Source organism: Callospermophilus lateralis, chromosome 2 (genome assembly GCF_048772815.1).
Source record: "Callospermophilus lateralis isolate mCalLat2 chromosome 2, mCalLat2.hap1, whole genome shotgun sequence".
NCBI classification, from domain to species: domain Eukaryota; kingdom Metazoa; phylum Chordata; class Mammalia; order Rodentia; family Sciuridae; genus Callospermophilus; species Callospermophilus lateralis.
In genome coordinates this window covers 201,923,290-201,944,013 of record NC_135306.1, presented here as the reverse complement: position 1 = coordinate 201,944,013, position 20,724 = coordinate 201,923,290, and the positions used below count along the sequence as shown (strand labels likewise).

At 45.1% G+C, this 20,724-nt stretch overlaps 4 protein-coding genes and 1 non-coding gene across 7 annotated transcripts; 2 read left to right on the top strand and 3 right to left on the bottom strand.

Annotated features, from left to right (window-relative positions):
* Positions 1 to 249: 249 nt before the first annotated feature.
* On the top strand, positions 250 to 3,004 carry Ubxn1 (UBX domain protein 1). Its single transcript, XM_076847355.1, has 10 exons — positions 250 to 337; positions 423 to 522; positions 653 to 706; positions 793 to 899; positions 981 to 1,050; positions 1,418 to 1,609; positions 1,703 to 1,754; positions 1,905 to 2,021; positions 2,514 to 2,706; positions 2,864 to 3,004. The coding sequence occupies exons 2-10, from the start codon at positions 464 to 466 to the stop codon at positions 2,911 to 2,913; spliced, it is 894 nt and encodes a 297-aa protein (XP_076703470.1). The 5' UTR covers positions 250 to 337; positions 423 to 463; the 3' UTR covers positions 2,914 to 3,004.
* Positions 3,005 to 4,464: 1,460 nt separating this feature from the next.
* Positions 4,465 to 6,589, bottom strand: Uqcc3 (ubiquinol-cytochrome c reductase complex assembly factor 3). Its single transcript, XM_076847356.1, has 2 exons — positions 6,377 to 6,589; positions 4,465 to 6,286 (listed from the first exon to the last, which is right to left on the bottom strand). The coding sequence occupies exons 1-2, from the start codon at positions 6,494 to 6,496 to the stop codon at positions 6,134 to 6,136; spliced, it is 273 nt and encodes a 90-aa protein (XP_076703471.1). The 5' UTR covers positions 6,497 to 6,589; the 3' UTR covers positions 4,465 to 6,133.
* A 3,697-nt stretch (positions 6,590 to 10,286) lies between these two features.
* Positions 10,287 to 11,749, bottom strand: Cskmt (citrate synthase lysine methyltransferase). Of its 3 annotated transcripts, XM_076847352.1 has the most exons (4): positions 11,735 to 11,749; positions 11,384 to 11,469; positions 11,131 to 11,292; positions 10,287 to 10,956 (listed from the first exon to the last, which is right to left on the bottom strand). In XM_076847352.1, exons 3-4 carry the CDS (start codon positions 11,183 to 11,185, stop codon positions 10,304 to 10,306), a joined length of 708 nt encoding a protein of 235 aa, XP_076703467.1. In that variant the 5' UTR covers positions 11,186 to 11,292; positions 11,384 to 11,469; positions 11,735 to 11,749; the 3' UTR covers positions 10,287 to 10,303. The 3 variants fall into 3 exon arrangements, with proteins under 3 accessions (XP_076703467.1, XP_076703466.1, XP_076703468.1); XM_076847351.1 differs by lacking the exon at positions 11,735 to 11,749 and having other exon boundaries at positions 11,384 to 11,728; XM_076847353.1 differs by lacking the exon at positions 11,735 to 11,749 and having other exon boundaries at positions 11,131 to 11,257; positions 11,384 to 11,728.
* Positions 11,543 to 11,690, bottom strand: LOC143393243 (small nucleolar RNA SNORA57). The gene has a single exon (XR_013090543.1). It is a non-coding gene; the product is annotated as a small nucleolar RNA SNORA57 (small nucleolar RNA).
* Positions 11,750 to 11,863: 114 nt separating the features above from the next.
* C2H11orf98 (chromosome 2 C11orf98 homolog) lies at positions 11,864 to 15,361 on the top strand. Its single transcript, XM_076847354.1, has 4 exons — positions 11,864 to 11,937; positions 12,089 to 12,213; positions 14,539 to 14,636; positions 14,719 to 15,361. The coding sequence occupies exons 1-4, from the start codon at positions 11,899 to 11,901 to the stop codon at positions 14,826 to 14,828; spliced, it is 372 nt and encodes a 123-aa protein (XP_076703469.1). The 5' UTR covers positions 11,864 to 11,898; the 3' UTR covers positions 14,829 to 15,361.
* Positions 15,362 to 20,724: the final 5,363 nt, after the last annotated feature.

Below are 20,724 nucleotides of genomic sequence, written 5' to 3'. Positions count from 1 at the left end.
CTCCTGAGAAACAGTGACAAACAACTTTCCAAACGATTGCACTTAAGGGCCACAATTTTAATTTTTAAAGAAGGCGAAGCAGTGTGAAACTACGGGAACTGGCCTCATTCGGCTCTTGGGTTTCCAAGCCTCAGGGCGCTTCTTCGGTACTGTGGGGGAGCACTAGAGTTTGGTAGGTCTCCTTCCGCCCACGCAAAATTCTGGAGGCGGGCCAGCGAGTTTTCTGGCACTCCGCGGCATCCGTCCACGCCAGCCCCACGTGACCCAAACAGATTCGGGCACTTCCGCTTCCCTTCGCCTTTCTTCTTGTCGGTCTCCCTGGTGGGTCCCGAGCCGGGTGAGTGAACGAGCGCCCGATCGGTGGTATCGGGCGCAGGGTTCTCTTGCGTTGACCTTTCCCACCCTCCTTCTTGCCACATCAGGTCCCCGCGGAAGCGGCGGCGGCGGCGGCGGCGGCGGCGCCATGGCGGAGCTGACGGCTCTGGAGAGTCTCATCGAGATGGGCTTCCCCAGGGGACGCGCGTAAGGGACACCCAACCCCGGCCTGCCAGGCTCGGGGATCGCGGACCTGTCTGGACCTTTACCCCAGCCTAGCCCCGTCCTGACGGTCACGATGGTCCGTAGGCGCTATTCACGGTGTTTCTGCCCGCAGGGAGAAGGCTCTGGCCCTCACAGGGAACCAGGGCATCGAGGCTGCGATGGACTGGTGAGCCTTCAGACTCGGTGGCGGAGGATTGGGGGCTGCTGGGAGGAGCAGTCTCATGCCGACCTCACTGCCGATTTCCCTGCCAGGCTGATGGAGCACGAAGATGACCCCGACGTGGATGAGCCTCTAGAGACTCCTCTTGGACATGTCCTGGGACGGGAACCCACCCCCTCAGAACAAGTTGGCTCTGAAGGTTCTCACTGGGAGACGTGGTGTGATTATTCAGGCGGGCCCGACGAGGAGCTGACGGGGTAATAATACTGCTTGTTTGTAGGACCTGGAACGGCTGCCGGAGAAAGCAAACCCGTTTTGACTGAAGAGGAAAGACAAGAACAGACCAAGAGGTAAAATAGCTTTTTTTTCTTGATGGTGCTGGGGAAGGAACCCAGGGCCTTGTGGACGCTAAGCAATTGCTCTACCAGCTGAGCTATATCCCCAGCCCCCAGGTAACTTTTTTGAGGGTTATGTTCCACCCTTCCCCAATACATACACAAGTCTGGTTGAAGCACCTTGACTTTTTTCTGTTCTCTGTTTTTTTGTTTTTGTTTTTTTAAATCCAGAACTTCAATATGCTAAGCATTTATTCTACTGAGCTATACTGCTGCCCCTGTTCTTTCATTCATTTATTTTGAGACACATCAGCCAATTTTGTTTTGTCCCTTCCTATTGCCATGTCCATTTCTCTTGAACTGTGTCCTTTCTGCAACATAGGATGTTGGAGCTGGTGGCCCAGAAGCAGCGGGAACGTGAAGAAAGGGAGGAGCGGGAAGCATTGGAGCGAGAAAAACAGCGCCGGAGACAAGGTCAAGAGCTTTCAGCTGCACGCCAGAGACTACAGGAAGATGAGATGCGCAGAGCTGCTGAGGAGCGGAGGAGGGAAAAGGCTGAAGAGTTAGCAGCCAGGTCTGGGTGATGGGCATGTTGGTTTACAGGAGAAAAAAAATCAACATTTGGTTTGTTAAGGTCTGACCTATTTTCTTCCTGTCTGCATTCCAGACAGAGGGTTCGAGAAAAGATCCAAAGGGACAAAGCAGAGAGAGCCAAGAAGGTGGGTGTTGAAAAGACAGTGATTATAATGCAAAAGGCACACTAAAACCCTTTTCCAGCTTCAAAGGGGAAGCATGAGTAAATACCATCCATACCACCCATTTCTGGAGGGTGGGTAAGTGCCTGACTCCTGTTTTACTTTGTTCTCCAGTATGGTGGTAGTGTGGGTTCTCAGCCATCCCCACCAGTGACAGAGCCAGGTCCTGTTCCTTCCTCTCCCAGCCAGGAACCTCCTACCAAGCGGGAATATGACCAGTGTCGCATACAGGTACTGATTCTGATTCCTGTCTTGCTCCTGTAACCCCTTTGTTGATCTATAAGGAGCCCAGCTCAGAGCTTATTTCAGTTACATTCCCTTTGCCAAATCTCTTCCTTCTTTGTACATGACTTGAAATCCTACCTGTTCCACTCTTAGGAAGGATATCAAATTTCACCTGCTCCAGTCATATTTAAATCCATACCTCCCTCTTACTCAGCATTTATCCTTTTACTTACATTGTTTTCATTTGGTTCATTACACAGCTGCTTTCACAATGTGGAATTTATCCTGAATTTTTTTTATAATCTTGTCTGTGTTGAATTGCAAGGAAGTTGGGGCCACTTGTTCAAACTTAGTAAGGCAGAGCATAAGTGGTTGTTCATTAAGTGCTTTAAATAGTAGGTATACTGATTTAGTCTAAGAAGAAGGAGGGGCCAACTTTAACTCTTTTCCTTATTGGTTTTGGTGCTTAACAGTACTGGAAATCTCTCTTGCCCTTAGGTCAGGTTGCCAGATGGAACTTCACTGACCCAGACATTTCGGGCGCGGGAACAGCTGGCAGCAGTGAGGCTCTATGTGGAGCTCCACCGTGGGGAGGAACCTGGAGGGGGCCAGGACCCAGTGCAGTTGCTTAGTGGCTTTCCCAGACGGGCCTTCTCAGAAGCTGACATGGAACGGCCTCTGCAGGAGCTGGGTATGGCATGTGAGACCAGAAGCCAGGATTTGGAGGAATGGAGGGAAAAGAGGGGATATAAAGAAGGCATTTGTGGGGATGGCATGAATCCAGGAGTTTGGGGAGCAAAAAACAAGTATTCTTGTGGCTCAAGCCTTTTTTTCCCCCCCATCTTTAGGACTTGTGCCTTCTGCTGTCCTCATTGTGGCCAAGAAATGTCCCAGCTGAGGGGCCTTTATTTCATCATCATTCTCTGACCTCTTCATCTTTGATAAAGCACTGACATCTCCTTTCAAATAAATAGACCCTGAGTTCTGTATATGCCTGGCTCCTTCCTGAGTGGCTGGGAGGGACAAAACCAAGGAAGAGAAAGAAGCTAAAGGGAAGGCACTTGGAGAATATCCCTTTCCTCTCCAACAGAGACTTGTTTCTAAATCTTTGGGTCTTAGCTGCCTCAGAGGTGGAGGGGAGAGGTGCCGAGCCAGGGAAGGAGAGAATGCATCACAAAAGCGACTTTTGCTCCTACAGGTAAAGTGGTGCATAAACTTTAAATCCTGACTAGTTGTGTGCCTTGACTTCTTTAAACATAGTTTCTTCAGTAGAATAGGAATAATAGTATTCCTTGGGGTTGTCCTAAGGGTTACACAATAACTGACATGTGCTTGAGCACAGTGCCTCACACGTAGTAAGTGCTCAGTAAATAATAGCAACTAAAACTATAGTTTTTTGAAGTGGTTATCCATAATCATTGAAAGGAACGTTAGTGACCTTTGCAAGTGCATCTGTTGAAAGGAATAAGTCAGCCACATTTTGCTGCTTTCCTAGACACTAAAAGGTGTTAAACTGGGATGGTGGCACATGCCTATAATCCCAATGAGTCAGGAGGTTGAGGCACGAGTATCATGAGTTCAAAGCTAGCCTCAGCAACTTAGGGAGGACCTAAGGAAATTAGTGAAACCCTATGTCAAAATAAAGAATGGTGACATAGCTCAGCGGTAATGTGCTCCTAGGTTCAGTCCTCAATACCAAAAATCGAAGGTATTATGTACTTCACAAATACACTTTCTGAAGGGGAGATTAATTTTGTTTTGGTACCAGGGATTGAACCCAGGCCTTGTACATGCTAGGCGAGTGCTCTAACACCAAGCTATACTCCCAGCTCTCTTTTTACCTTGTTCTGGGTATTGAACTCTGTGCTTTATCACTGAGCTACATCCCAGCTCTTTTTGAGACAGTAGCTGAGACTGACCTCAAACTTGAAATCCTCTTGCCTCAGCCTCCTGAGTTGCTAGGATTGCAAGCATGTGCTACAGTGCCAGTGACCCCCAGCCCTTTTTAAATTTTATTTTCAGACAGCATCTAGGTTGCCTGGGCTGCCCTTGATCTCACAATCCTGCCTCAGCTCCCTGAGTATCTGGGATTACACATAGTTTTAAGCTTTATAGATAAATATTTGTTATCTAGATGTTGGTATAATTATCCCCACTTAGAGACCAGGATACCAAAGCACAATTTGCTTTCCCAAGTGACACTGGTAGCAATTTCTTAGAACCTGCATGCCCATGGGAAGACTGACTAGAGCTCAGGTCCTGACTCACCAAGCCATGATGGTCTCTCTGACTGCTGCTACATCAGTTTAGTCTCCTGTCAAAGAGCTACTGACTTTTTCCTCACTTCCTGGGCATACGGAAGAGGCCAGTTACACCATAAAGATCACAACAAATGTATTGAACATGACTCTACAATCCAGCAGCTGAAAAAAGCACCAGCATTCATCTCTGATTATAAACTGTTCATCACAGTGTTATACAACTTTTATTTATTGTTTTGACTCAATTCAATAAAAGCAGTGTTTTCTGTCAATTGCAATCTTGCTTGGGAACCACAGGGTATAAAACAAAGGAAGGGCCGGGGTTGTGGCTCAGGGGTAGAGCGCTTGCCTAGCATGCATGAGGCACTGGGTTCAATCCTCAGCACCACATAAATAAAGTCCACTGATAAGGAAAAAAAAAAAAGAAGCTGGAGGGTGTAGTTTGTTAGTAGAGCATGTGCTTAGCATGCCTGAGGACCTAGGTTCAAACATCTCCAGCACCAAAAATGAACAGGGGAGTGACCTGACTACAATGGGGCTGCAACCCCAGTGATTTATCTCATTCTCAGTGGCATTTCCCATAGGTCCTATAACTGGATTCAGAACTACAGTGTGAACCTTTAGAGGGGAGAGGACCCATTACATTGCTATGTCAGGCCCTTTACATTTCTAAATCTATTCCCCCACACCCTGTCTAGTATTGGGATTGAACTTGGGGCCTTGCACATGATAGGCAAATGCTCTACCACTAAGCAATATTGCAGTCCTTTTCATTTTTATTTTGAGACAGGAGTCTTGACTAAATTATCCAGGCTGGCCTGGAACTTGAGATCCTCCTACCTCAGCCTCAGGCGATGGGATTACAAATGTGCACCATCATGCAGGCTAGCCTATTTTTATTTGAGGTATCCAGAATTGAACCTAGGAGTAATATGAAGGAACATTCCCAGCCCCTTTATTTATTTATATTGTTTGGTACAGAGGATTGACCCCAGAGGTGCTTTTTACTAAGCCACATTCTCAGCCAGGGTTTCACTGAGTTGCAGAGGCTGGCCTTGAACTTGTGATCCTCTTGCCTCAGCCTCCCAGGTCTGTTGGATTACAGGTATGAGCCACAGAGTTAGGGATAATCAATCGATAACCCTGGAGATAGTTATGACCTTTTACAAAATAGGGCAGACTCAGGTTTTGTAACATTCGGGAGTTGAACCAGATCTTGACTAAAAGTATGCTTCTTTCACCACCCCTAGTAAATCAGCCTCTCCAAACCTCTTTAACCAGAGATTAAGTAATGGCCACAGAAGGCATATATGTGCTAGATGCCCCTCTTCAACCTCCCTCAAAGAACAGATGTCATCTATGAGTATCCATTGCTAACAAGCTTTTCCAGAATAGTTTCGATTTCGGGAATGTCGCTTGGTTTTCCCCAGAAGTAACGCTTACATAACAAGACCTGTTTTGAAAATGTGGTTACTAAGCCCATAGAACTTTAGACAATGGGGCGGTGCAGGCCGGAGCCCTGCTCAGCAGAGCTCCCCAAGCCGGCTTGAGCGATGACCCGCACATCTCTCAGCACCAGTAGGCGTGCGACTGCACGGCTCACTTGGGAGGCACAGAATTTATTGGTTCTTTCTGTTCGCCACAACCGACCCCGGACACGACTTTGGCGGATGATGTGGACGTTAAAGCAATCAGCGCAGAGTTGGAGGGGGTATGATGCTCACCCGGCGGCCGCTCTCCGGGAAGTGGAGTGCGGCATCCGAGGTCCGGATTCCCCGCCGGTTTCACGGAGCTGAAAGGCTGCTTGTGATCTGCGCTCAAACCAAGGTCGTAGCGCCCACTCGGACAGGTCTGGCATCACGCTGATCTCCCGCCGCCGCCGCCAACCAACCAGTTCTTCCTCCACGCTACGTTCTCCTGCGTGGCCGCGGCCTCCTGCAGCGTGGCCATCACTAGCTGCTGGTTCCTCTTCCCTTCATCCCTGCGTCGAGGGTCCTGCTCGGGCATCTCCTGGGAACAGGAAGGGAGTTCACAAACCAGGACACCAGTCCAGGGTTCTCCGTACGTCCGCTCCTCCTCAGAATTCTCAGTTGTACCTACCTTCAGCATCTCCTGCTTCCGCAGCTCTCCTGGGGTTACCAGAGCAAAGAGCGCGGACCCCACGCCAGCCCCAGCGCCCAGCACCGCTACTACCATCAGCACTTTCTGCACACTCTGCATGGCTGAGCGCAACCAACGAGACAACCTCCGTAGTCCACGGCAGCCTAGAGGGTAGCTACGACGTCTCCCCGGCCCTTGCGCAGGCTAGAGCGATCCGTAGAAACCATAGAGAAGCAGCCGGAGTATAGAGAGCCTGGCCTTAGAAAGGTTTAGAATCCTGAGCGCTTGGGTCTAACTACTTGGGTACGTTGAGCAAATCTTCCAAGTGTTGGTACGTGGCCCTGTAATCCCATGGATTCAGGAGCCTGAAGCAGGAGGATCACAAGTTTGAAACCAGCCTTAGCAACTTAGAGACCCTGGGTATATGGCTTGATGGTAAAGCGCATCTAGGTTCGATAATAATATAAAAATTGTTGGCACAAGCCGCATGCGGTGGCACACGCCTGTAATCCCAGTGGCTCCGGAGGCTGAGACAGGAAGATCATGAGTTCGGAGCCAGCTTCAGCAAAAGCGAGGTGCTAAGCAACTCAGTGAGACCCTGTCTCTAAATAAAATACAAAATGGGGCTGGAGATGTGGCTCAGAGGTCGAGTGCTCCTGATTTCAATCCCCAGTATCAAATAAATAAAAATAAAAATTTTTGGCACCAAGGACTAAGCACCAGGCCCATTGTCCAGAGTAGGATGCCTAGGAGCTAGGAGGAGAATGCATGTCTTTATGGTTATTGTGGATTTTACAGTTTCCCATTTTCTGCCCTCTGAAGTTTTTCCAATCAGAAATAGAACTGCTTTCATTTCCTGTAGTATTGTGCCATTTTCAAAACAGCACAAAGTATTCCTCCGGATATTTACACCCATCAATCAATTGGCCCCTCCCAATCCTTTTAACTCTGAAACAACTCAGTACTAGGTGGGGAATGGGTATAATTTTCTATTTCTTGTTTATCTTACAAATAGGTTGTTAATACTTTTCCTCAAGGTATACATACACTTGGTGTTGACGTTTGTTTACTTTTAAACCACGAAGCCTGTGGAACTTGGGTAATATACCAAATTCTAGTTCGGAGATGAAAATACCCGAACTGGGTATCTACTAAGAAAATCATTTAAGTTCCTAGCCCCAGGTTTCTGCATTGGAAAATGTGACTCCTAATAGTAACAATCTCAGTTTTAAGATAACCGAGTTTACATGTAAGGCAGGTTAAAGAGTGGGGTGGTCACACACATCTGTTATCCCAGCAACTGGAGAGGCTGAGGCAGGACATCACAAGTTCAAGGACAGCCTCAGCAATTTAGCAAGGCTCTAAGCAACTTAGTGGGACTGTGTCTCAAAATAAAAAATGATAATCAAGGGGCTACTGATGTAGCTCAGTGGCATAGTAACCTGGGTTCAATCCCCAGTACAAAAAGGAGAGAGACAGCGGGTACGGTGGCACATGACTGTAATCCCAGCCAGTCAGGAGGCTGAGGCAGGATGATCACGAAATCAAAGCCAGCCCCAGCAACTGTGAGGCACTATACAACTCAATGAGACCCTGTCTCAAAATAAAATACAGAATAAGGCTGGGGATGTGGCTTAGTGTTTGAGTGCCCAAAAGTTCAGTCTCTAGTACCCGCCCCTCCAAAAAAAAAAAAAAAGAGAGAGAGTTTCTGTCAAATAATAAACATCATATAAATATTCATTAGCTCCGATCCATATAAACAAGTCAGCCTAGGAAAATCAGTAAGCCAGGAAATTCCAAGATTATTAACTCTTACAAGGTTTTAAGTCAGGTGCCCTTGTTATTCCAACCCTGTCTGCTATTTCCAGTGTCTCAGGAAATAGAAATAAAGCTCCTATTCCACCTCTCAAGCATCCCCCCTCCCCAGAAAGGCCCATAATCTCCTGGAGTGTCATCTTCCTCTGAACAGTGATTAAGGGGCCATGTCCAAAGAAGACTAAAGGAGCAATCTGTGCTGTGCACTGGGTGACGGTACATTATTTGGCATTCAACAATTTTTTTTTTTGAGAGAGAATTTTAATATTTATTTTTTAGGCGGACACAACATCTTTGTTTGTATGTGGTGCTGAGGATCGAACCCGGGCTGCACGCATGCCAGGCGAGCGGGCTACCACTTGAGCCACATCCCCAGCCCCGGCATTCAACAATTTTGCACGCTTAGAATCACCCCCATGGCCCTTGTGCCAAGGAGCAACAAGGAAGAAGGGCCTTGGTCTAGAGATAGTCCAGGATCCTCCTGGTGTCCAGAAATCAATACTCCCTCCCAGAAGGACAGAGAAGAGCTCAACAGGGTTGAAGGAAACCAGGATCATCAGGTTAGTATGTCCTCAACTTGTGTCCTGCCGCTGGCTCATAATCAACTTGTGCACAACATTCCCATTGTCTTTATGTAGATTGTCTCTTGAAAGTTCCACCTGTCCTGTATTGTGGTAGAAGCCACGGAGGCAAATGAAGATGGTGGGGGTCTCCAATAGTCAAAGGAACTTCAGCTGCTCACTGATGGCAAGGAAGAATCTGAAGCCTTCTTCCAGGACCAAAGTGTAGAACCAGGTAAGGGAGGTGGCTGTTTCAGTTGGGATGTTGTGATCTGGATGTTCTGGAGTGGGCCAAAATGGATTCACTGTCTCCTGCAGATAGCAGGTCCAAGCACATATTGGTACTCAATAAACATAGAAAGGGGTTTCAGGTGTAGCCAGCGGTAAAGTGCATGCTTACTTAGCATGTTTGATCCTCAGCATCCCCTTCTTTACAAGGTATTAAATGAATGTGGTAGAGAAAAATATGGGAGAAAAGTCTAGGCAGTAGACAAGACTGATGAACAATAGGAGGGCAGTTTCATGTCAGAATGGGTGATATTTTTTAATCTGTATTTTAATTTTGGGGAAGAGGAGGTACTGGGTATTGGATACACTGAGCTGAGGCATTTTACCACTGAGCTACATCCCCAAGTCCTTTTATTTTTTATTTAGACAGGGTCTCATTGTGGAAGTTGGCCTTGAACTCGTGATCCTACAGACACAAGCCATGGCTGCTTGTGCTATACACTTTTACCTCATGATTTTCAGAACAATCCAATGAGACACTTTCTCTTTATAAATCAAGGTTATGAAGTTAGGCTCCTCCCACCCCACTATTGAGGATTGAATTCAAGGGCACTTGATCACTGAGCCACACCCCCAGGCCTATTTTGCCTTTTATTTAGAGACAGGGTCTCTTTGAAGTTGCTTGGTGCCTTGCTTTTTGCTGATGCTCTGAATTCAAAACCCTCTTGCTTCAGTTCCTGACTGGGATTACAGGCATGAGCCACCATGCCCAGCTTTATGATTCTTAAATATCAGGAATGTTTTTTACTGTTAATGGGCTCTTTACTCCCCTCTTCCCTCAGGTTGGGTTTGGAACCCAGAGGACTTCAGATATCCCCTAGAACATACCTAGACTCAGCTGGGAACAGGAAGAGCAAGATGCCCCCTGTATTCCTGAGGACAGGTTATACCAGGAAGCCCCCACTCCCTGTTTTTGGGACCCAATAATAGTCTCCTGTCTCTAGAAACTTCTTTGTAGAATATTCCCATCTCCTGCTTCAACTTTTCACCTAGTTTTTTTTTTTTTTTTGGGGGGGAGGGGGCAGTACTGGGGATTGAATTCATGGGCACCACATCCCCAGCCCTAGTTTGTATTTAGAGGAAGGGTCCTACTTAATGGCTTAGTGCCTTGCCTTTGCTGAGTCTGGCTTTGAAGTCAAGATCCTCTTGCTTCAGCCTCTAAAACCACTGGGATTACAGGTATGTGCCATCATGCCCAGCTCAGCCACGCATATTCCCAAGATGAAGCTCTTTCCAACAGAAAACACTATGGTTAAGACAATCTTTAATGAGAGCCTTTAACAAAGTAAGCAAAGTAGGTAATGCCCCTGAAAGGGCCTAACTCCTGCACAGTCACAGTCCTACCATGAGATCTTTGCTCTAGGCAGGGCAGTCGCACATCAGGGTCCTCATCTGAGAATTGAATTAGGGTCCCTTTGGGGCTTAGGACCCTCAAACATTCTGATAGCAGCTGGTGAGCTCCAGGCAGACCACCATGTGCAACAGCATCCCAGGTGCCCTTGTCCAACAATAGCTGGAAGGAGCCTGAGGCAGCCACAGGCCCCAGATTCTGGGCATCAGCCTGCATAAAGTGGAGGCGGGAGTCAGGGTGCCCAGGGCATAGGGGTGTTTGACCTTGGCCACCCTGCAGAAGGTTGTTCATATGGGCCACAGCCACAGGGGAGAAGTCCACCCCTAGAATACTAACAGGGTATGGGGACTGGGTGTAGAGGCCTGTGCATAGGCTTGAGGTCCCACAGCCCACATCCAGCACCCGCGGTGGAGAGGCAGCTGGTGCCTTTTGCAGTATTGATAGTAGGAGTTCCTGAACTTCCTCGTATCCAAAGAACCAGTCAAAGGTAGGGCCATTGCCCAGAGGCTGAGCATGGAGCTGATCCCAGAGGCAGCGGTCTGCCAGGCAACTACTGGCCAGGGAACCTATGAACAAGGGTGGAGGAAGGTATGTGTCACCAGTGCTGGAGTTCTATCTCACCGCTGCAAAAAACAGTGCCTATATATGTTTGAGAGAAGGGACTTGAGCTATCGGGGGTTTTAAAAGCCACAATTCCAGGTACTAGACCCCCCAGGTCACTAGGAACTTATCTTTCTTACCCGCCAAGGCGCGGCTGGGCCCCAAGAGTAGGAGTTTTCGGCGCAGCGCAGCCATCCGGAGGTCCCGGCAAAGTCAAGGTCAGCCTAAGAACCTTGCGGCTAAGTGCATTCTGAACTGCTACAAGGCCTGAGCTCAAGGGAAGATCCGCAAATTCCGTGTCACTGAAAAATGCGTACAGCCTTTCCAGAATCCGCAGCCTCGAAGGGAAAAAATAACAAAAAGCAAAACAACAAAAAACGCACACAGATTTACCAGTAAGAACAGCTTTTATTGGTTGCAATGGTGAATGGAATAGAGGGTGGACGACAGCTCACGCTCCTGCGGTGGTATTCGCAGATCTGAAACCAAAGAAGATGGCGTGAGCACCCTGTCAGAGCGCTGGACCTCAGTCCTGTGCTGCTCCAAGGAGAACCTTGTCTCGGCGCTTGAGGATAGAACCGGCAGACAGGAAACCGCCGGCACCGAAGACATGACGCCGAGGGGACAGAACCCTTTCCTTCTGCCTCCGTACATAACGGGAAGCAGGACCGCACGCCTGGTTTCCGCCAAGAAAAGGAGGCCCGCAAGCCCACCCACAACCATCTCAGCTAAGCCCACACTTACTGGGTAGTTGCTCTCCGAAAGGAAGCAAAACCGCGTCGATCTCCCTTATATACGCCCAGAACCGCCCCGCGAGCTCCGATTGGCTCGCGGAGGGCGGGGGTGGAGCCCTGGGGCAGTGGCGTGAAGCGGAAGTGCGTGCCCCGGAATCGCGAGGGGACGCACTCATGGGGGGTCCAGGGGGGAAGATTAACCGGCCTCGAACGGTGATTTTTGTGGGATTGCTGCTTTGTTTTTCCAAGCTTCTGGGAGCCTTCTTTTGTCGCCCGAGATGGGATTGATGGGGGACTGGGATCGCCGCGGGGTATCTGTGTTCGTGCGTGGCCTCAGCCTGATTCGCATCTTTATCCCTTGCAGGAGCTGAAGAAGAAGCTGTTCAAGCGCCGGCGGGTGTTGAACCGGGAGAAGCGACTGAGGCATCAGGTGGTCGGGGCTGTGATAGACGAAGGGCTGATCACACGGCATCACCTCAAGAAGCGGGCGTGAGTACTAGACCTTCTGCCGTCGGTCCGCCCTCCGGCCGTAGCTCCGGAGCCGCCATCACTCAGCTTTCCTTGTACTTTCGCTTTTATGTAGGGAACGTTTGTCGGCTGTTCTGCCTTTCTTTGGATCTTCGACCCTAATGAGAATCTCAGGAAGGCTGTTGATTCTTCCAACCGCTAGTAACAATCTATATTAATTTAGGTATTGGTAGTAAATCTGCGCGCACCCCCCCCCCCCTTTTTGAAAGACGGTGGGTATCAGGGATGGAACTCTGGAACACTCCATCACTGAGCCTTGTCCCCAGCCTATTTTGTGTTTTATTTAGTATCTCGCTAAATTGCCGAGGCTGGTTTCGAACTCGAAATCTTCCTTCCACAGCCTCCAGAACCGCATGTGCCACCACTCCTGGCACACACGCATCTTGATTCCAGTGACTCTGGAGGCTGAGGCAGGAGGATCCCAAGTTCCAGGCCAGCCTCAGCAATTTAGCGAGACCCTGTCTTTAAATAAAAAATATAAAGGGCTCGGAGGGGCTGGAGATATAGCTCAGTTGGTAGAGTGTTGCCTTGCATGCATAAGGCCCTGAGTTCAATCCCCAGCACCACACACAAAAAAAAAAGATGGGGGGGGCTTGGCATGTACTCAGTGGTTAAGCACCCCTGGGTTCAATCCCTGGTTACTAAAAAAAAAAAAAAAAAGAGAGAGAGAGAAAGAAAAAAAAATATTACATAAGGAAAATAAAAGTATATGTATATATGCATATATTACATAAAGAAAACAAAAGTGTGTAGATAAGTGTGCATAACTTGAATTTTCCCAAAGATACACGTAGGATTTTTCATAACAGTTTCAACGCTGCTTAGCCTTGGGAAAGACTACCTGTTCCATTAATCACTTCGTTGGTTTGTTTTCAGTACTGGGGATTAAACCCAGGGGGCTTGACCTCTGAGCTATGTCCCATCCCCTTTATAATATTTAGTTTTGAGAAATCGAGTCTGGTTAGGTTGCAGAGTTGTAATCTTACTGCTTTGGCTTCCAGATTCACTGGGATCACAAGCCTGTGCCATCTTGGCCAGCCCACTAATTACTTTATTTATCTTTTTTTTTTTTTCTTAGCTGGGAGTGAGCCTCAGAGCAAAATCAAACATTGAGCTACATCCCCAGCCCTTTTTTATTTTTTAATTTTCAGACAGCCTTGCTAAGTTGCTGAGACTGGTTTGAACCTGCCATCCTCCTTCCTTAGCCTCCTGAGCTACAGGTGTGGGCTACCACCCTCACCTGGCCCTGTTAATTAGTTTCTACCTCCTTTCATTGACTTCTTAAAAATATTTAGAGTACTGGGGCTGGGGCTGTAGCTCAGTAGCAAAGCAGTTGCCTGGCATACGTGAGGCATGGGTTCAATCCTCAGCACCACATAAAAATAAAGATACTGTGTATCCATCTACAAGTAAAAAAATATTTAAAAAATATATTTAAGAGTACCTACTACATGTGAGAGGCTGCCATGTCATGTAACCAGCAATTTTCCCCTCCTGATTGGTTGAGGCACTGTTGGTCATCTGCACCCCCCCTCCCCACCATGATCTGGCTACTCTTAAGTTGCTGAAAATGGTAACCCGGATCTTGAGGGTAGAAATAATACAACCAAATGTGTCTTCATGCGTAGGCGTGCCTTCCTCAAACTCCAGGAGTCAAGCTAAGCTCACCTGTTCCTTTGTGATTTTTACCCCTTACCCTGTTTGGGATAGAATGTTCCAAGGAGACGCACTTTGTGTGTCCCCTTTTCTTACTCTGCCCTTGGGTGTGGCCTTCCTAGATGTCAGTCTATCTGCTGACAGCAGACATCATAAAGCTAGACTCAGCCCCTTGAAACTTGACCTCTTGCCTCATTTGAATGGCTTCTACTCAATAAAAGGGGTCAGCGTGTGCTCACCTGTTTTCTCTCTCTTTCTGCGGACCCTTAAGGTCAAAGGGGCTATCACAGCACCCCCAAAGAAAAAGGTATTTCTGCCTCTTGTGTGGTTATTTTGCGCAGCCCAGTTCCCCTGGAGTAACCCTGAGTGTTTTAGTCAAGAGCAAGCAACGCGACAACTACATACTGAACTTTAATGTTTAAGTACTATCTTTAATATTTGGTTCTGAGATATGTGTTGAGATTTAGAACAAATAAAATATGTTAAAATCTAAAGTTGGAAAGACTTACAACCTTAGACTTATACAGTTGTGTGATTTGAATAGAAAGACACTTTCCATAGCCAGAAATATTTTTGTGACCTAGGTTGTTCAGTATAACCTGGGTATCTTTGCTCCTACCTACCCTTCAGATCCAGTGCACGTGCCAATATTACTCTGTCAGGGAAGAAACGCAGAAAACTCCTGCAGCAGATCCGGCTTGCCCAGAAAGAGAAGGCAGCAATGGAAGGTGACACTAGGGCACAAAAGGAGGGAGAGGGGGAACATGGGTTTATTTAGCTCCTTAACTCTTTCTCTTTCCTTTTGCTCAGTGGAAGTCCCTTCAAAACCAGCCAGGACTAGTGATCCACAGCCCAAACGACAAAAGAAGATTAAACCCCCTCAGGATATAGACATGGAGAATCTTGAGGATGAGAGCTAAGGTTCTTATCTCTTCCACCAGATTTTCAACTGGAGCCAACAGGATTGTGGTTTTTCAGAGTTTTTTGGCGAAAGCATTACTTGCTTTCACTCATCCCAGTTCCTCTTACATAATGGCTACTGACTTCTACTGGAGGGATATGTTGGGAGGGAAGAGGGTATAAAAGAAAGATTCGAGGAGGGCCCAACTCCCATTTATGATTAATCTCTAGAGCTTTGACTGACGTGTGATAAAGTCTAAGGATGGAAGGTGGGTCATGAAAAGAGTTCTGTGGGTATGGATGGAGGCAGTCTACAAACAGAACCCACAGAGCTTGCTTGAGCAAAAATAATGAGAAGTAGTCTGTCTCTAAATTTGCATTTCTGACAATAATAGAGATATTGTAGGAATGACAAGGGGTTAAAGATCCTGATCCCAGTCTTGCCTTGGTGCCTGTGTGATCAGGATGGGCAAGTCACTTCATGTTTGTACTGTTTCCTTTGCTAGATTATGTTTTTAATAAAATAAATGCCAAACATATATATATATATATATATATTTTTTTTTTTTTTCCTTCTTCTTTATTTCCTTAAGCTAGCGCTAAGGAAAAAACCCAGAGCTTCACATGCCAGGCAAGTGCTTTCTACTGAGTTACATTCCTAGCCCTGAGTAGCTGGGATCACAGGCCTGCATTAACTTTTAAAACTGTAGGAAGCTGTGGTTGAGGTATTTAAAGAGAAAAGCTGCCCGTGCAGAAGTGCATTCAACTGAAGAAAGGCTTGATTCTTCCCTTCCCTGTTTAGTCTGCATGGGGAGGGTTTAAGTCCATTGTTACCCTTTCCTCAGCTTTTTTTTTTTTTTTTTTTTTTTGTAGTTGTAGATGGACAGTATGTCTATTTTATTTGTTTATTTTATGCAGTGCTAAAATAAATAAACCCATTGCCTCACACCTCTTAGGCAAGCACTCTGCCATCAAGCCACAGCCCCAGTCCCCCTCCCTCAGCTTTATAGTAAAGTTCAGAAGTATAATGAACCTTTGTATACCCTTTACTTAGATTGACTAGTTAACATTTTCCTACACTTATCTCTTTCTGTACAAATATATGTGTGTGTTGTCCTAGCTAAATGAAAGTCATTTGAAAATCTAGTAAAGATTTTATCCCTAAGAACATTATTTTATATAGCCAAATACTATTACCACACCTATGATTTTAAAAAATATATATATCTATTTTTATATGATGTGGAGGATTGAACCCAGTGCCTCACATGTGCGAAGCAAGCACTCTACCGCTGAGCTATTACCCTAGCTCCTATGATTTTTAATATTCATAAAATAGCTAGTTTGGGGACTGTGGTTGTGACTCAGCAGTAGAATGCTCACCTAGTACGTATGAGGCCCTAGCTGATCCTCAGCAAATGGAAAAATAAAGGTATTGTGTCCAACTACAAATAAAAAAATAGCTAGTTTTTCATATTCAAGTATTCTGTTCTCAATAACATTCGTGTCATTTTTCTCCCCCGAAAATCCAGGAGCCAATCAAGGATGACATAGTGCATTTGTCATGTCTTTACTTTAATCCAGAAAAAGTACTCCCTTAGCTTGTCTTAGATGATAATTTTGAAGGGTACAACCTAATTTTATTTGAGAATATTCCACAATCTGTTTTTGTCTGAGTGTTTATGAATATTTCATTGAATTTAGGATAAATAAGTAATTTAGACAAAAATTACATAAATGATTTATATACTTCCCTGTTATATGTTAGTTTGTTTCATTAATGGTAACTCTAAGTGGCAAGGGAAAATAAACATACTCTTTGTAATTAATGTATGGATTACTTATTAATCCATAGGAATTAATGAGTATGAATATTTACCAATGGCATCACTCAGCGCTGTTAATATTCATGGTGATTACCTGGATTAGTTATTACTGTGTTGCAGAATAGTGATTTTCTAATTCTGTCATTTATTCATGTTATTCCTATGACAGTCTGCGGAGAAGAGCCTCTACCTTGCTTTTTAGAATTACTATGGATTTTTTTCAGTGTGTTTAACATTGATAATTATCATTTTTTTCATGGTCATTGTGCCAAAATTAGCACTAGCTTGTTCAATGTGGTCCCTGTGACCTTTTACACAATTACTGTATTTGAGCTCTTCCTTGCTTTCTGTTGTCAGGCTCACCTAGCATCTTCCTTTGTCAAGTTGTTTTTGTTTTGTTTTGTGGTGCTGGGAATGATGTTCAGGGCCTCACAAATGCTAGGCAAGTGCTCTACCACTGAGCTACATCTTCTGCCCTTCAGTTTTGAATACAGAAAGGCGTGGTGGCGCATGTCTGTGATCCTAGTGACTTGCAAGATTCTGTCTCAAATAAATAAAAAAGACTGAAGATGTAGCTGGGGATGTAGTTTAGTGGTGAAGTGCCTCTGGGTTCAATCCTCAGTACCTGCCCCCTAAGAAAAAACTGAACTGTATTCGGATGTAGTAACAAGAGAAGGGAGGGTACATCCATACTTCACACGTTTTTTCCCTCCCACTCTTTATATTCTTCTTCTAACTCCTGTGCTTAGTGCCAAAAAGTAGCTTACTGTGTTCTTAGAACTGTCAACTCTTGAAGTGATAAAAGGGGAGATGGAAAAAAGATGAAGTTGTAGAGAGAGGCAAGGATCTTATAAGTCCTTTACAGAATTTCAAAATAAAAATTTATCTCAAAATAAAAACTGCTGAGGCTATAGCATAATGGTAAAGCATATCTGGGTTCAATATATTAAAAAATAAGGGAGAATGTAGACAACCTGGAATTTTAATTTTAGTCTAAATAAAAAGGAATGTATTATTTTTAAAAAAACAATGTTTTAGATGTTGATGGACTTATTCATTTATTTATATGTGGTACTGAGAATCAAACCCAGTGTCTCACACTTGTGAAGCAAGCGTTCTACCATTGAGCCACAATTCCAGCCCCTTTAAAAAAAAAATTATTTTTTAGGTGTAGATGGACACAACACAATGCCTTTTTTTTTTTTTTTTTTTTTTTTATGTGGTGCTGAGAATCGAACCTGGGTCCCGCATGCGCTAGGCAAGCGCTCAACCGCTGAGCCACAATCCCAGCCCTAAAATTGTTTAAAATTTGAATTTTTAGTATAAAAATTTCAAACAAACCAAACCAGAGAAAATATCACTCATCTCCCAGCTCTAATCTTCATCCATACCTTCTTTATATATATATATATATATATATATATATATATATATATATATTTCAGTTGTAGTTGGACACAATACCTTTATTTTTTTATTTGGTGCTGAGGATGAAACCCGGGACCTTGCACATGTTAGGTGAGCACTATACTGCTGAGCCACAACCCCTGCCCCCTCATCCATATGCTTTTGCAAACATTCACCCCCACCCTTTGCAAGTACAGAAATTGAACACTACTACCACTGAGCCACATCCTCAATCCTTTTTATTATTATTATTTTTATTTTGAGACAGAGTCTTGCTAGTTTGCTGAGGCTAGACTTGAATTTGTGATTTGTGATCCTCCTGCCTCAGCCTCCCAAATCACTGGGATTACAGGCCATGTACCACCACAGCTGGCCTCCCTTTTTTTTGGTACTGGGGATTGAATTTAGGGTCACTCAACCACTGAGCCACATTGCCAGCCCTATTTTGTATTTTATTTAGAGACAGGGTTTTACTGAGTTGGTTAATGCCTCGCTTTTGAGAAAGCTGGTTTTGAACTCTTGATCTCCTGCTTCAGCCTCCTGAGCCACTGAGATTAAAGTCATGCACCACTGCTCCCGGCTCCTTTGGTTTTTTTAATAAAAAAATTATTTTTGAGACAGGGTCTTACTAAGTTGCTGAGGGCCTCTCTGAATTGCTGAAGATGGCTTCAAACTTGCTGATCCTAAAAAAAAAAAAAAATGTGGTATATATACACAATGGAATATTACTCAGCCTTAAAGAAGAATGAAATTATGGCATTTGTAGGTAAATGGATGGAACTAGAGAATATCATGCTAAGTGAAATAAGCCAATCCCAAAAAAAACAAATCCCAAATATTCTCTCTGATGATCCATCAGAGATGCTGATCCATATTGGGGGTAGGGAAGAATAAAGAAATTTTGGTTTGTGTAAAGGGGAGTGAGAGGAGGTGAAGTTGTGGGGATGGGAAGGACAGTAGAATAGGACATTACTCTATATACATGTATGACCACACTACTGGAGTGACTCTGCACCATGTATAGCCAGAGGAATGAGAAGTGTGCTCCATTTGTATACCATATGCCAAAATGCATTCTACTGTAAAATAAAAACCAAAACAACAGCAAAAACTTTTGCTGATACTCCTGCCTAAATCTTCTCAGTCCCTTGGATTACATGTATACACTACCACAGCAGGATTTTTTTTTTTTTTTTTTTTTTTTCTGGACAGGATCTCCTAAAGTCCAAGAAGCTGGCCTCAAACATATAGATCCTCTTAACCTCAGCCTCTTGAATGGCTGGAATTACATGCATGTGTCATCTAACCCAGCTTTCACAATATTAAGAATATACTAATTCCAGGGAAATACTTTTTTTTTTTTTTTTTTTTTTTGCAGTGTTTGGGAATTAAATCCAAGGTCTGGTGCATGATAGGCAAGTGTTCTATCACTGAGCTATATTCCCAGCCCCAAGAGTATTGCTTTTGACAAAACAGGAGCTGGGGATGCATTTCAATAATAGAGCACTTACCTTGTATGTTCCAGGCCGTGGTTTTAGCCCCAGCATGGCCAAGAAAAAGAAAAAAAGTTAGATTTTATTGTCAAAGAGCTTTTTTGTTTGTTCAACAAATACAGTAAAAATAGCTAATACTTTATATAGTGTTCACCATTGCAGGCATTAAAGTGCTATACAGTGAATGTTTTACCTCATTTCAATTTTCCTAACAACTCTGTGAGATAGTTGTATTATTGGTTCTTCATTTCCAGAAGAGGAAAACAGGCATGAAGAGGTCATGTAGAGTACACAGCTAACAGGCTGGGGATATAGCTCGGTTGGTGGAGTGCTTGCCTTTGCATGCACTAAGGCCCTGGTTTCAATCCCCAGCACCTCCCCACACACGTTACCCCCCAACACACAGCTAATGAGTTGAATAGTTGGAAATTGATCTAGGTAGACCAGCTAAATTGGGAGCTCTTGATGAAGTGTACTGGCTGCATAAATACATAACAATTAACAAATTCTGTCTCTGTCAGATGTGGGGAAGGTCCCCATGTTGTTGTGAAATTGGGGGGCGGGTAGCAAAGCTTAAGCAAGGAAGACTGATAGAAGGTTGTTCTCGTCTATGACTGGAAGGACCCCTTCAGTTTAGCCCAGTTTGTTTTGGTATCTCTGTTTTTCTTATGAATTTTTTCTTCTTTCTTCTCTTTTCCGCTTTCCCCTTCTCTAATTGCTTTTTAGTTTTGTTTTGTTTGTGCTGAGATCCAGGGCTTCGTGCATGGTAGACGAGCGCTCTATTGCCGAGTTGCATCCCGAGGCCTGGTGCTGCTGCTTCTTATTATCATTCTTTTTGTTGTTGTTATTGTTATCGATGAACCTTTATTTTTTATTTATTAGTTTGCGATGCTGACATTCGAACCCAGGGCCTCACACACGGCAGGCAAGCGCCGACCCACAACCCCAATCCCTGGTGCTTCATTTTTTTAAAAGCTCGCGAGTTGTACATTTGTATTTTCGGATTCAGGAAAAATAAATACCACCGTGAATGGCCACGGCCAGCTTAATTGTGTCCATAGCCCTTGCAAAAACATGATTTGCCCGCTATCAAGATACGACGCGGAACCAATGTACTAGGGTCCCAGACATAGCCGGATTAGTTTTCCTGAGAAGTCTCGTCGCGGGTTTCTTTCGCGTTTCCCGTCAGC

Excerpts from the sequence above, each read along its gene's own strand:
- Ubxn1 (XM_076847355.1), top strand. The coding sequence starts at position 464 with ATGGCGGAGCTGACGGCTCTGGAGAGTCTCATCGAGATGGGCTTCCCC. Across the intron at positions 900-980 it reads AGAACAAGTTGGCTCTGAAG|GACCTGGAACGGCTGCCGGA; the intron begins GTTCTCACTGGG and ends GCTTGTTTGTAG. Across the intron at positions 1,610-1,702 it reads GCTGAAGAGTTAGCAGCCAG|ACAGAGGGTTCGAGAAAAGA; the intron begins GTCTGGGTGATG and ends TCTGCATTCCAG.
- Uqcc3 (XM_076847356.1), bottom strand. The coding sequence starts at position 6,496 with ATGCAGAGTGTGCAGAAAGTGCTGATGGTAGTAGCGGTGCTGGGCGCT. Across the intron at positions 6,287-6,376 it reads GGAAGCAGGAGATGCTGAAG|GAGATGCCCGAGCAGGACCC; the intron begins GTAGGTACAACT and ends TCCTGTTCCCAG.
- Cskmt (XM_076847352.1), bottom strand. The coding sequence starts at position 11,185 with ATGGCTGCGCTGCGCCGAAAACTCCTACTCTTGGGGCCCAGCCGCGCC. Across the intron at positions 10,957-11,130 it reads GCCCAGCCGCGCCTTGGCGG|GTTCCCTGGCCAGTAGTTGC; the intron begins GTAAGAAAGATA and ends CCTTGTTCATAG.
- C2H11orf98 (XM_076847354.1), top strand. The coding sequence starts at position 11,899 with ATGGGGGGTCCAGGGGGGAAGATTAACCGGCCTCGAACG. Across the intron at positions 11,938-12,088 it reads AGATTAACCGGCCTCGAACG|GAGCTGAAGAAGAAGCTGTT; the intron begins GTGATTTTTGTG and ends TATCCCTTGCAG. Across the intron at positions 14,637-14,718 it reads AGAGAAGGCAGCAATGGAAG|TGGAAGTCCCTTCAAAACCA; the intron begins GTGACACTAGGG and ends CCTTTTGCTCAG.